Source organism: Megalopta genalis, chromosome 1, assembly GCF_051020955.1.
Source record: "Megalopta genalis isolate 19385.01 chromosome 1, iyMegGena1_principal, whole genome shotgun sequence".
NCBI classification, from domain to species: domain Eukaryota; kingdom Metazoa; phylum Arthropoda; class Insecta; order Hymenoptera; family Halictidae; genus Megalopta; species Megalopta genalis.
In genome coordinates this window covers 7,007,761-7,022,388 of record NC_135013.1, presented here as the reverse complement: position 1 = coordinate 7,022,388, position 14,628 = coordinate 7,007,761, and the positions used below count along the sequence as shown (strand labels likewise).

At 41.1% G+C, this 14,628-nt stretch overlaps 2 protein-coding genes and 1 long non-coding RNA gene across 5 annotated transcripts in view; 2 read left to right on the top strand and 1 right to left on the bottom strand.

The window, feature by feature from the left end:
- Nucleotides 1–248: 248 nt before the first annotated feature.
- Agxt (Alanine-glyoxylate aminotransferase) lies at nt 249–5,730 on the bottom strand. 2 transcript variants are annotated; one of them, XM_033484627.2, is made up of 7 exons: nt 5,578–5,730; nt 4,028–4,245; nt 2,858–3,058; nt 2,620–2,777; nt 2,192–2,347; nt 898–1,245; nt 249–517 (listed from the first exon to the last, which is right to left on the bottom strand). In XM_033484627.2, exons 2-7 carry the CDS (start codon nt 4,202–4,204, stop codon nt 361–363), a joined length of 1,197 nt encoding a protein of 398 aa, XP_033340518.2. In that variant the 5' UTR covers nt 4,205–4,245; nt 5,578–5,730; the 3' UTR covers nt 249–360. The 2 variants fall into 2 exon arrangements, with proteins under 2 accessions (XP_033340518.2, XP_033340517.2); XM_033484626.2 differs by lacking the exon at nt 5,578–5,730 and adding an exon at nt 4,852–4,957.
- Nucleotides 5,731–9,704: 3,974 nt separating this feature from the next.
- Nucleotides 9,705–11,688, top strand: LOC143259115 (uncharacterized). The gene is made up of 2 exons (XR_013032927.1): nt 9,705–9,983; nt 11,050–11,688. It is a non-coding gene; the product is annotated as an uncharacterized LOC143259115 (long non-coding RNA).
- A 1,096-nt stretch (nt 11,689–12,784) lies between these two features.
- The window catches only part of LOC117228686 (rho guanine nucleotide exchange factor 10), a 143,835-nt gene continuing 141,991 nt past the window's right edge, over nt 12,785–14,628 (top strand). For both annotated transcript variants that reach the window (XM_076519537.1, XM_033484595.2), the window contains exon 1: nt 12,785–13,796. The gene's annotated coding sequence lies outside the window, so the exon portion shown is untranslated. The remainder of the gene's footprint in view (nt 13,797–14,628) is intronic.

The window sequence follows — 14,628 nt, the reverse complement described above, 5'->3', positions numbered from 1 at the left end:
ACTGCATTGCAACCTGCATCGCATTGGAGAATGCAGATCAAGTGTTAAGCATACGTATAAGGTGTAACAAGAGAAATTCATGAAGCAGCATCAGTATTTTTCGAAATTTTATAATCGTAGCTATTCCTTCGTATACCGACGAATTAGTCGATTATGTTTATTATTATAAATAACAAATTGAATGATATGAAAAATCTACGAAAAAGTTTCTGTTATAACCTTACGAATAAAAATCAATAATACAAGAGTTGAAGTTCTTCAATTTTTTAATACATACAGTCCGTTGTGGACAGGTATAATTTTATTCACAGTAGTAACAACAATCGTTTCACGTTGTACATCGCTGATATTAACTTAATTTTACAACGAAGAACGCGTTTGGGCGTTTCTCAACCCTGCATCAAGTGCACGCAACACTAAGTCTACTATTTCAAATGTGGCATTGATTCCCAACAAACCGATCCTCAAAACTTTCCCCGCAGTTGATCCCAATCCTGGGGCAATTTCGACTCGATATCTAGAACAAGAATTGTACCAAACATTTCCAATTAAAACAAATGCGCAGACCTGATTAAATTGTATTAGTGTTGATTCTCTGTTTTCAAAATATATTTTTGGAGCGTGTTAATATTTTTAATCGTTTAAATATTATACATTACATTGTTATGTACTTTGCCAAACTAAAAGTTACAATTTTGAACTTTATTAACTACTAATGCAATAATTTTACGAGTCAACTCTATAAATTTCGCTCCGTGATGAACGTGAACGGGTATATATATATATGGAACGTCAAGTACCCATCACACTGGGGTAACTGATGAAAAAAAAATGGTAAAATGAGAGCCTCTTCTCGGTGCTATCGACCAGAAAACCTAATTTGAGAAAGTGACCTACCCGTTCATGGCTCGTTGTATAATGGTCTCTTCGTCGACGCCAGGTGGCAGCTCTATAGTGATTACTGTGGATAATTGATACCGTGGATTTTTTACATAAGATTGGAGGCCCCGTAACTCAAGACCCTGCCTCAATCTGCGAGCCGCAGCTGAGTGTCTGGACCAGCGCTCGACCAGACCCTCTTCAGCGATTTCTGCCAAGGCCTCACGCAAACCGTACAGAAGCGTGGAGCTTATCGTGTGATGATACACCTTGCGCGGGTTGTCGAAACATCTCCAGTAAGCACCGAGGTGTTTCATGTCGAAATAAAAAGAAGTTGGTGGCGTCCTTCTTCGAAACAATTTCTCCCTGTCGCAAAAAAAAGGGAACAAGATCAAATAATCACGGATCTCAATTATCAGCAGTCTCAATTATTTTCTGAAGATCTTCCAAAAGTAAAATACAAAAGCCTTCAAAAAATAAAATGAAAGATATTTGACTTCCCAAAGAGAAACGTTTTGTTTTTATAATTCAAGTAACGGAAATATCTTTTTCTTGCCACGTTAGGTGATTCACCCTGCATAATTAACATCTTATTATTTATATATAGATTATAATGCTTATTATATAGTATATATATCTCTGATATATATAATGTATCTCTGATATATATATATCTCTGAAGATTATAGTTCTCTCGATAAAGATTCAAACATGTCTCATAGACGTACCAATCTTCGCTAATAATAGCAATCGAGCATCGACTTACAATTAGCAGAGATCAGGACGGAATTATGGGTAAGGCCAATAGATAAAGTTACAGGAAATATTTGCCGCTTTATAACGAGTAGGTGCAGCGACGTGAATGGCAGTAATAGCGGAAAACAAGTAATAATACGTAGCCGATGATAGTGCGAGCACTAAAAAAAAACCCGGTCTAGAGCAACTACGCGATACGAACGTAAACCACCCAAACCGGTCACCGTAATGTTGCCATCAGCCTAACAAGCTTCGGTATTGACAAATTGATGTCAGTGGGTATTCCACCATGGAAGTGGACACTTTAATAGGCAGTCTATCGACTGGCACGAGACATTCGCTGTACGACCGAGTCAGAAGACGGTTTGAGTGTCATCGAATAAGAATTCACCGGCCATCCGCGTTGTGATTCACGGAGCAACGGATGGGTAGCGAGGACCTCACGGGATGACCTCACGGATTCAATTGATATTCCGTGTAGATAACTATACGAGTCCTGATTCTCAGGCTGTCTCCGTTGCGGCTAAAACGATGGAAAAGAAACCCGATTACGTACTCTGCCCGTGGACTGAACGAAATGGGGGCGAGTCCTGGGGGGGCACCGAGGGCCTTCTGACTGGCGGTGAATGCTACATCCACGCCCCAAAGATCCATAAAGAACGGCTCACCACCTAATGATGCAACCGCGTCGACCATCAGGAGGGCATTGTATCTGAAACATAATCTCTATGTAGTCAATTTCGCGCGTTTTTAATTCTAATTCTCGGTAAATACGCTACGCTATTACCAACACTATTCTGCATTTTTTTCATATTTTCACTTGTACATATCTTTCAGGGACATACTGTATATTAACTATAATTATTTATATAATAAAAAGAGCAGAACATATATTACTTTCTCCACTTCTCCGAGGAAAATTATAATTCCATAATTGGAGAACGTTTCTATTCTACGTTTCAAATAATTTTCTGTAAATTGTACCTGTGGACAAGCTCTCCAAAACCTTCTAATGGCTGTTTCAAACCAACGGATGAATCAGCCTGAACCGTGTAAACTGCCGTTGGTTCGTGCTCCCTCAAGGCATTTTCTAATTCTTCCAATGTAGCTGACTTATCATGTCCTGTTTCTAGGAAGACAACCTGCATTCCGCAAACGAACGCCAAATTATGCATACGTATGAATGAAAATCAAGAGATTTATGGAGAAGTAAGCCGCGTACCTGCGCGCCAATCCGAGTGGCCTTGTCAGCGGCACGGACAGCCCAAATACCAGATTTCACAATGAGTATCTTATCGCCGGGTTCAAGTATATTATCCAAGCAAGTTTCTATACCGCTATGACCCGCTCCACTGACCACCAAAGTGAGTCTGTTCCTAGTTTGAAACGCGTACTGCAAACCTGCCTTAATCTCGTCCATTATCTGAAAAAGCAGTAATCACGAATCCTCTTCTGTTAACGCAAATTTGTACAGAATTCACATTTAATCTTCTATTTCATCATTTAAATATTTTCGAAATGACAATTATTAAGAACAGAAATAAATTTTCTGTTCAACTTTTGCCTCTTGCAGTCGATGCAGAAATACATATTACAATCCTCTTCTGTTAATGCAAATTTGAACAGAATTCACATTTAATCTTCTATTTCATCATTTAAATATTTTCGAAATGACAATTATTAAGAACAGAAATAAATTTTCTGTTTAACTTTTGCCTCTTGCAGTCGACGTAGAAATACATATTACAATCCTGTTCTGTTAACGCAAATTTGAACAGAATTCACATTTAATCTTCTATTTCATCATTTAAATATTTTCGAAATGACAATTATTAAGAACAGAAATAAATTTTCTGTTTAACTTTTGCCTCTTGCAGTCGACGTAGAAATACATTTACTTTCTAAATAATAATGTTACACTACTCTCAAATCTTTTACTAAGAAAATGGTCTGATTTTTCATGAAATAAACGATACAAAGTAAATTAAAAAAAAGTGGAACATAGAGCTATAGAATTAGAAAATGACAATGAATAATAAAATAAAGAAGAATGGATTCCATTCGTGACATTAATAAACGGCTGATAATTTTCCGTTGCCACCTGTTGAGAAGAAACAATGAATAACGACAGCGCGCAAAATTCGCAGTTTCGATGGTGCATGATAAACGAGCCTCGATTCCCGCGTAAAAGACCCAAACTCGTAGTTAAGGTAAAATACCGCTCTCGCGTACTTGTACAATAAGGAGAGTGCGCTACACGGGACGGTTATAGTAAGCGCGCCTAAATCTTGCCTCGCCGGGGCAAGGCCTTACATTGTCGGTAATGATAATAATCAGGCGACTTTTAACTTGAAATGTGACTTTACGATCGCGATTTAAGCGAACCGATTACCTGCAAAATTTCGGGATGGAGATGGCCGAGGACTTGATTCCGAAGGGACTGAAGAACTCGCTCCGAGCAATTAGTCGGACCAGGACTCGTTAACGTTTTTACCGGTAACCGGAGTTTAGTGAGGAGTTCCCTCGGTGGTTCATGGTGCACAGCGAACTGGTTCCACTCGCGATACATCGCACGCTTTTTTCTTCGCCAGGTATCACAAGGAAAACGATCTGAAAGTTGAACAATGTTTTAACACGGAAATGTACATTGGCTTGGTCTATGAATAAGTCCATAAGTCCTGTCAATTATGTTTTCACACTATAGCGGCTGCTTCCTATACGCTTGCCGGCAGACGGCACTGGCTACTGGGCTCGAAGCCTTTCCCGCAACCGCTTGTTCCATCAACGATTCCCATATGTGAGGATCAAGGCCAAATATCAGCGTTTAACAAGGGCATTGTTTACTACCTAACTTTATAGTTAAGTTAATTACTAGCGAAGTTGTAAGTGTATTTCACTTGTCTTCTTAAAACAATTTGGCACACGTAGATTACATTAAAACACGTAAGTTGATATTTTCGAATATTACACTTACACTGTTATGACTTTAACACTCTCACATATACGAATTGTTTTAAAAAGCTGTACGTGATAGAAATTAGTAAGAAAATTTTCGATTCTTTGAGTCGCAGCTTTAAAGATCGTTGATGCGCTGGTTAAATTTAATCAATAATATAATTCTTACGAGAAGAAACTAATGTAATTCTTGAATACGTCGTATTATGTAATACAAATTTCCTATTATTGGTTCGAGAAATATAATTCGTTGTTACTTACTATATGACTGAAATTGAAATTTAACTCTGCTATGCGCGCCGAGAAAGTATGCAGTACACTGAAACCGGGACTATTCCAACGTTCAGATAATTTCATTTAAAGTCACGACCCCCAGGATGCATATCTCCTATTTACTTACGTTATCATAGATATATGTACATATACGTACGACAAACAATTATGTGTGAGTAGAAGCTTGTTCGCAAAATCTCGTTCGAATCGTTTCGTGCAAGGAAAGATCTTAAATTTGCTTAATCATCGGCAGCAAGATACAGAAAGATGACAAAAAAAAGAACTTGAGAGCGTTATCAGTATAGAAATTAAGTAACACTATGCCGTCCGGTGGCACCACGCTGGTGCCATGCAAAAACTATTTGTTGTATGCCGGTGGTACCACTTTGGTGGCATTTTAAAAAATTGAAATAACATTTGAACTATATTTCTTGGATGTTAAGAAGCAGCAAACTAACTGTAGCATTGTGCTTATTTGACTAAGAATTAAGTACGAAAATTCTTGGATAACATATCTTAATTTTAGGAATTTATATTACCGTCATCTTCGCAATTTTTTTTTAAATCTAAAATTTCCAAGCTATTATGCCGGCGTCATATCTAAGATCTGCGGACGACATAGTGTTAATAACGGCTGAATACGTTGCTATCTGTTAATTAAACAGAAAAATATTTGTAAATACGCTGTGTCATCTACAAACACGCTATACATACGTCAGTTTCCTCTGGGACTTGGCGTGGCTCGAAATGCACCCTGCTTTTTGTCCCACAATTACCGACACGCTGCAATAAAAACTGCATCGTGCCTCGACAAACGCACCCTTGTAATTTCAATATATGAAGTCAAGTCCGAGTCGCTTGCCCCGAAATATTCCACGAGTTTCATTGGGACTCGTTAATTGATTTGTTCATTTTCTCTCTCTCTCTCTCTGCATTGTAAGTTCGACGGTCATTAATCATCCGTATTCAAAAGAAGGCTGCGCTCGAGAGCGTCGAGCGGCGGGGGCGGTTTAATGGAAGAAACGAATACTTGCTACGAGTGCTTTCAGTCGTTAGACGTGGGTCCCTTCTCATCGTTAACTACGACTCGCCGGTTATCAGTTTCCACGCTATCTTCCGTTTCAAGTTACGTTTATCAGGGCTGCTGCCGCGGTCGTCTGTCAGTCGTGCGCATCGAAGCATCCTTCTCGCACGTGTTCGGGAACACGTGACCAGAGCAGTCAGCAAACGAATTACATCCTGACAGCAAACTCGCGACCAAAGTGCTGCCATAAGCCCCGCCGGTATCGAAGCATGTCCTCCTATTCCGGCAGCGTCTCCGCTTACCGCCGTTTCCACCGACCGTTGCCAGCTGAAAAATTCACAATTTCCAGAGTAGTCGCAAACAACCCAGAGTCGTCTTAACACGTTCGTCGCCGCGTCACCCAGACCTGGGTGACACGGGTATGTTTCCGTGGGGGCCGCGTCACCCAAATACGGGTGCGGCTCTTCTTATTCAATTTATAAGACTTTCAGTTGGATTTTAAAAGGAATAAAATGGAATGAGCACTGAAATATACACATAGGATATACAACTTAAAAATACTAAAAATATTATACTATACAGGGTGTTCCACAATTATTTTAACAGCCGAAAATGAGGGGTAGCTGAAGTCATTTGAAGTAACTTTTTCCTTTGCGAAAATGTAATCTGCGGCTTTGTTTACGAGTTATTAACGAAAAACACTGTATACATATTATACTATACTTTTTACTAATTTATATTTAGTATAACACATTACATTATACTACGTCGTATGGTGCGCGTTGAAACATCCTAAAGACATTTTAGGTGATTTTGGGCAATTCGAACAATAGGTCGTAGTTTTTTCTACATTCTTTTTCGTATCTTATTAATTTATTTAAAATTATTTATTTGAAAAATGTATCGCCCTGTTCATGTTTCGGTGCTCCATCAGTCGGATTTGGGCCCCGCGAGAAACTCAACCGAATTGCGCTGGTCGACGAACGTGTTAAGAATAAATTGTTAATATAAATAAATATATATATAAAATAAATAATAATATAAAAAAAATAAAATATAAATAAAATATAAATAATAAAATATATAAAATATAATATAAAATATATAAAATAAATATATATATAAATAATATATTTAACTTAATCATGAATCGATCACTGATCAAAATCCATCATGAATAAAATGTTGCCAATCGACTGATCGCAACTAGTATTCTATCGAAAGTATAGCATCGAAAGGAAAAGCTAAGAGGAGATATACTTACAATTGAAAATAAACTACCGATGTTTATGCAAATCGGCGTCGATGAAAGCAAAATGATGAGAGCCGGGCTAATCCGGGATCTAATCGCGGCGATCATAATCGTTGCTCGGTCTGTGAAGAAAATAAAATTATATTAATTATATTATACGTACGGAAACCGGTAGGTTTAAATAGGCACACGCTTCACCGCGGAAAAAGTGTACGTAGCTCGTGTTTCTAGCAAGAACAAATTCCTTAACGTGTATACAACGCATCTAGAAGCTCATAACGGAGCACTCCCGGCATTCCTTTCGCTGCAATAAAAATAAGAGTACGTGTGGATAGGCGTTACTATTAACTCTGTGTACAGGAATTTGAAACGTTTCCCTCCCTTCCCCTCCCCCTTACCCGTTTCGCAGTGTTCATCCGAGCCCGCGATACAATTTCCCATGCACAGTTCTTCTGGCTTATTTCTTTCACGACGTAATTACTCCCGCTATGACGTAACCAATAGCGATTTAAAATTACTCACTTTTTACGCAATGCGTCGGCAAGGATGAAGATATGTACCAACCGATTTTCTTATGGGCACGAACAATCGCACGGTGAAGGGAGGACAATTGTGGATAAAATAGAGAATAATTTTGTACCGAATTGACAATTCGGACCTGTATTATTGTATTAACACTACGCCGTCCGCAGATCTTAGATACGATTCTTTTGTTTGACGCCGGCATGATAGTTTGGAAATGTTAGATTTAAAAAAAAATTTCGAAGATAGCGGTAATATAAATTCCTAAAATTAAGATATGTCATCCAAGAATTTTCATGCTTGATTCTTAGTTAAATAAGCACGATACTACAGTTAGTTCGCTGCCTTTTAACACCCAAGAAATATAGTTCGAATGTTATTTCAGTTTTTAAAAATGGCGCCAGCGTGATGCCATCGGACGGCATAGCGTTAATAATATAATTCTACAATGATCATGGTGAAAAAGTTCTCGCGACAAGCGAACGGTTTTCGCGTCGGTCAAGGAATTCGTTGGCAAAAAATTTCCACGTCGAAATCCCGAAAGAATTTATTTTCTGCTGGCACTAATTTTTCGAGCGACAAAACGAAAACATTCGCAAACGACAGGGTAAAAAAAGCCGGTGATTTTCTGTCGGCTAAGCGAACCGACGAAAATGCAGATCCAACGAGGGTCAAGTTCGGCTGCTCGACATCGGCTTCCCCTTCCACCACCTCCTTCCACCTAGCTCCCAGGTCTCGCCTCCCTCCCCCCTCCTCTTACCGTCCACTCGGCCTCTTCAGAGTTCCCTTTGAGCACGATCTTTCTTTCTCTCCGGAACCATCTCGTATTCTCTTTCTCACTCGCGCCACTTTCAGGCCACTCGTCGTGGGTCACCAGCGGCGAGGCCGGCTAATAGTAAATAGCATCCCGAACGACGACGAAATTGCCCGAAATGACTGGCAAGGTCGGAGACGGAGAAACGATCGAGCGACAAGAAACCAGGTTACATACAATACAATCAATTTCCACCGGAGAAGTTTTTCGTTCGTGAACGCTCTCGGTGGTTACTCGGCGGCGATTGTGAGCGCGCGAACGCACCCGCCTACCATAAGGGCCGCCGTATAAGTATGCATGTATGTATGTATATGTGGACGATCGTCCTGCTTGCACAGTCGCGTGTTCTCACGCAACACGGAATGTGCGTGTATGTATGTTGAAATCGGCCGTTCGGTGCGCGGCGGCACACTGTCAATTAATTCGGACGACTGTAATTACCGCAAGGAACTTGATTTTTCCCGTTCGATCTTCAATCTGTTTCCCAGCTAATCGTGACGTAACCTGTTAACCCTGAACGACGAGCGCATTCGTCATTTCTGTTCACCGTTACTTTTCTTCATCGTCCGTTAATTGTGCATTAGGTCTACCGTTTTAACTATCCTCTAGTCACTAGGTTTTCTGAAACATCTTTCACAGGTCTGCGAACTCTGTGATACAGCATTTCCGTTTGTTTTCGAGTCGATTCTTCTTTGCACGTTTATTCTGCTCTCCTGTCTCTCTCTCTCTCTTTCTTCTCTGCTCTCTCTTTATCTTCTCTCCCTCTTCTCTGCTCTACTCTCTCTCTCTCTCTCTCTCTGCTCTCTCTTTCTCTTCTCTGCTCTGCTCTCTCTCTATCTCTCTTTCTCTTCTCTGCTCTCTCTGCTCTATCTCCTCTCTCTCTCTGCTCTGCTCTCTCTTTCTCTTCTCTACTCTGCTCTGCTCTCTCTGCTCTATCTTATCTCCCCCTTCTCTGCTCTCTCTTTCTCTTCTCTGCTCGCTGTTCTCTCTCCCTCTTTTCTCTTCTCTGCTCTCTCTCTCTCTCTCTCTCTCCCTCTCTCTCTCTCAAGTATTAATTATTCCTTCAACCACCATCAGTTTTCTTTTCCGTACAATAATAACAGCTGCTACAGCAATAGTCGAGGACTACGGATCGGCGATGCGCCTTTATATATCGGGGAAGAAAATGTATATAAGTGGGCTGGAACGCGTCTCGCATTGCACAACTTAAGACGGTACACGTAAAATGTTCTGTAAGACGAAGCGTGTGTGGCGGCCCTAAGTTAGCCTGTGTGCTCATGATGGGTTCGGGTCCGGTGGTAACCGGACTACGACATTCATACACGAACGAAAGATCGTGCGTGACTGGTCGGTCGGTCGGTCGGTTTATAGCGGAGTGTGCGCTGCTCTCGGACGCGTATGCATGTGCGCGCCGCGTGCGTGCGCGTGGCTCCCTAACCTGCTCGTACGTGTAAAGAGAAACGGTGTGGTGGTCGGGCATGCACGTGCGCTACCGTGTCTCTATAAACGTATGTATAGAGGGTGAATTATCTAATCCGGAACTTAAATCATCTCCACCGGTTTTTAACCACATGAGAACATCTAGGATTCCATTGTTTTTTTTTTCTACAACAAAAGATCATTCCCGGAGGAAAAAGATGTTTATTGTGATCGCGCGATTACGATGACGAAAATTCTCTTTCCAAGGTCGCATAGCTTGTTGCATACCATGTTCGTCGATGGTTTCTTGGCGCAACGTCAACTCTGATGGAAAAGCAAACGCGAAATTGTAACCAATTAACCCTTTGCACTCGAAGATATTTCACACACACAACTGAAAATATAAAATCATTTTTCTGATAACATCATTTTATGCATATATGAAAATTGACTCTTGGGACTCGCCCAATCGTTACATTTTTAACAATATTTTTTAAATCTAAACTTTGTTAATATAAAAGTTATCTTAAAGTGTGATATAACAAATATTAGTGGTGCCTCAGAGTCGCCATTCGAGTGCAAAGGGTTAACGACATATGTAAAATTCTTGTGTAACGTTTCGTCGGAAACGGCCTCCATTTTTTTCATACTTTTTTAGTCAAAAACCAACTATTTTTTACGCTCGTTAACGTCACGAAAATACGTGAACAGGAATTGTTTTTATTTTTAATCCTTTGCACTCGAATGGCGACTCTGAGGCACCACTAAAATTTGTTGTATCACGCTTTAAGATAACTTTCATATTAACAAAGTTCAGATTTAAAAAAATTATTTGTCGCGTCCCAAGTGTCAATTTTATGTGCATAAAATGCATTTTGTCATATAAAATGGAAATACTATAAGTTAGAAAAATTATTTTATATTTTACAGTTAAAATAGCTTCGAGTGCAAAGGGTTAATTGAAAGCTCGCGCTACAGAAACTGGGTTATCTCGAAACAAACAAAAATCTCCGATTAGAAAAATCGTGAGAAACGTAACTATACGAACGAAACTCTCAGCTTTGGAATTATGTTCCTCCCGAAACCCATATACTTTGTTACTAGAGAGAATTGTTACGAGTCATTCAAAGTAACGGAGGATATTTTCGGTTCCAGTCTTACTTAGATAATTCATCCCGTATACGTACGTGTGCGTGGCTTTGTGTGCGCCACGCTCCCGAGCCAGGAGACAACGAAACAATGGAACGTCGTCTCGGTGGCGAATAGCGAGGCGAGCGGGCGGATTGTACTTGCTTGGCTTGCTCATTCGTCTGGTCCCGTATACAGGGTGTTCGACTACATGCATGGGACGTCTCGGTGGTCGATCCTACAAGCCGAAACAAGGCGAAAACGAAGAGCGGGGGAACCATGGTTTCGGCTTCATTTTGAAGTTATTAACAACCAAAGGCCCTCCAATAGCGACGCGACAGTTGATTCTCTGTCTTCGTCTCTCGTACACCACGTTGCTGTTCACACGTCTTCCGATCTAATCTGCGCACGTCACTATTGGGCGAACCACAGGGGTTTCGAATCGTTGATAACACGAAAACGCAGCCGTCGCATCAACTTTGCTGCTCTTGATTCGTCTTGAAAACGTTGATTACGCTTACGATGATACTGTAAGCTTCCTGTGTAGACAGTGTTATTATTTATATCATGAGAAATTATTCCCAGGTAAATTGTAATTCATAGCTGTAAGAATTGTAGTACGAAAATTAATAAAAATAGAAATATCTGTTTTCTGTAAAAACTGAATGCAAATATGTACTTATTTTGGTTGTACATTAAGAGCGATGCTGTTTCTTTAATTGTATCTTGTTTCAAGCATTTCCAATTTTATTTTAAATTACAGCATTTTGAATTCCCTGACATTGATACTTCTTTCCTTTAGTGTATACTTGGTGTTATATATTATATATATGTTATATATATTATATAGTGTTATTATTTATATCATGAGAAATTATTCCCAGGTAAATTGTAATTCATAGCTGTAAGAATTGTAATTCGAAAATTAATAAAAATAGAAATATCTGTTTTCTGTAAAAACTGAATGCAAATATATATGTACTTATTTTGATTGTACATTAAGAGTGACGCTGTTTCTTTAATTGTATCTTGTTTCAAGCATTTCCAATTTTATTCGAACAGCATTTTGAATTCCCTGACATTGATACTTCTTTCCTTCAAAGTATACATACTTGGTTAGGTTAATTGTCTCTCAACAATATTCCGTAATATTTAATTCGACGGACCTCGCGAGTCGTGGTAAATCTCTATTTCATTACATATCATAATATCATAATAAAATCAATTTTATAGTTTCGTCGCGGTTAATAAATATGGATCGATATCGGCTAATCGCAACTAGATTCGTAATTCTATAGTAATTATACCGCTAATATCATGCATTAACCGTTCGCAGTCGGATCCATTTTAACTCGAAATTCAAAGTAGCTTTACTGACCTGTAGCATCTCGATTTTATATAACCCACTGCATTTTACACGTATGAAATTGAATTTAGTGACCGATGCAAAACAGTTGCGCCATTAACAGTTTTCTCGATATAAACAAATCCGATAAAATGATTTTAAGACAATTTTTAGTAGCGCCTTAGAGTCACCGCTCGACTGCAAATGGTTAACAATACAATAAAAATTCCGTCGTATAACGTACCTAGATTTCTCCGATATGTACAGTGTCGCACGGAGTGTAGTCGACCACCCTATACATCCACCGAAAGCGTGCACGGACAGGCACCGGGGATTTCTGAAGACGGTTTTCAGGCTCCCGGCTCTCCGAGAACCGCTTGCTCGTGACTGCCCCCTGGCGTACTTGTTTCTCAGTAGAGGCCGGGCCGCGACCAAGGAGCAACGCTTTGTGTGTTGGACTGGAAAAAGGGAACCTCTCTGGTGGACTCGCGGGGCTCGCCGTCTCCCGTACACACCCGTCGAGACACTTGTGCCGCGCCGCCCGTGTATTTTCCGATGTTTCGTTTCGCGCGTCCTTGTTCCGTCTAGCGCCGACGATTACGGGGAAGAGTGTTTTCGACAACACGCGCACGAGAGTCCGCGATCGATACTCGATCACCGTGCCGACGGCACTCGGTACGCGGGATTCGGGTGACTAGTGTTTACCGACCGACCGCGGCCGGCGCGTCGATTTTCGTGCGAAATCGGTATCGTTCGTCGATCCTCGTCCCTCGGAGGACGAGCCCCGCAAGAAGACACGCCGCGCGCGGTTCTCGGCCAGCGTTCAACAATCGTTGCCGAGTATTTGTCACCGGTGGTCGGTGTTCCCGTGGATCGGGGCCCGTCCGGCATTAGTGATATCCGATCGATACGGCCGAATCCAGTGAATAAAGTGTTGCCGAAAGTGTCGTCTGTGGTTAAGAAATCCGTGCGGCTTTCCTCTCGGCCCTCTGTGTCGTCGTTCTCGCTCCTTTCGTCTTGCATTCCCTTCGATCGTCCTGTCCCTTTCTTCGCTCGGCGATCCACTCTCTTTCTCCGCGTCTCTTTCTCTCTCGCTCTATTTCTCTCTCGCTCGCTCGCTCGCTCACTCGCTCTCTCACTTCGATCTTGCTCTCTGTTGCTCTCCCGTTCTTTGCTCCGCTCCTCGGTCGACCGGTCTCTCAAAGGGGGCGTGCTTGGCCACATTCAACAATGAGCGAACGCAAAACTATCTAAGCACGAGGCGCGAACGAATGGTCCCTGTGTTTTCTGCCTGTGTGTGGCCCGGTCCGAGTGTGTTTACGCCGCGAAGCACGACCTTTTTCCGATATTCGAATGGATTTACAACGGCTGGCGACATAATCACCATCGTGGCATCGTGCGCTCTCGACCACAACGCGAGAACTACCAAGTAAGTGTACCGATGGTTATTAACGCGATCATGCTTTTATTCCCCCGTGTGTGTGGTCATCGGTTTTTCAACGCGCCGGAACGCCGCGGTTCTCTCGTTAACCTAATCAGCCGCTGTTGTACATATTAATATTTCATGAATTAAATGAGAGCCGCTGAGAGCTAATTAACTGGGGAAAAATGTGTCCGTGACTGTTGAGCTGATTTATACGTTTCCACGGGGACGATTAGGATCGGGAGGGAGGATTTGCTTTTGTGTTAAATTTACCTGAACGGTACACGAGCGCGAGGGTTAAACGGACCGAGTTTGCTTTTGAAACGAGCGGAACGCCGGAATTCTTAACCTGTTAACCGGCTGATTTCTCGACCGTTTACAACCGTGCTATACCTAGTGCCGGGAAAGTTCGAGTACCTGGGCAAATTAGTTTATTGCGCGAACAAAGCTGCCCGCTAACGGTACAAGTACTTATATTTATTTAAGTATTCGCTATAGTCCTTTCCATTGTACATGTCGAGGTTACGCCGTGGTGCTCTATGTATTCTTAACAAGTGTACGAAATGAAGAAATAAGTACTGAAAGTTGTTGTTGAATAAAACTAGCGTTACATTTAACCATTAACGGTCCAATGCCGCCGTACACGCGGCAGAAATCAATAAAACCGTAAAATCTGGCAGGAAATATTGGAAGTATAGGCACGATTGTTTCGATGAAAATGTATCAACGAAGTTTTATTTAAAAAAAAAAAATGAATATCTCTTCTCTATATTTGATACAAAAATTTTCAGTTAAAAATTTCTCTTCGTCTGAGAAACAGTCTGGACTTGGCGGTGTG

What these genes read in the sequence shown, in the direction of transcription:
- Agxt (XM_033484627.2), bottom strand. Translation starts at nt 4,204, where the DNA reads ATGTATCGCGAGTGGAACCAGTTCGCTGTGCACCATGAACCACCGAGG. An exon ending in CCACTCGGATTGGCGCGCAG is followed by an intron (nt 2,778 to 2,857) that starts GTACGCGGCTTA and finishes TGCGGAATGCAG; the next exon opens with GTTGTCTTCCTAGAAACAGG. An exon ending in TCGTTCAGTCCACGGGCAGA is followed by an intron (nt 1,246 to 2,191) that starts GTACGTAATCGG and finishes TTTTTGCGACAG; the next exon opens with GGAGAAATTGTTTCGAAGAA.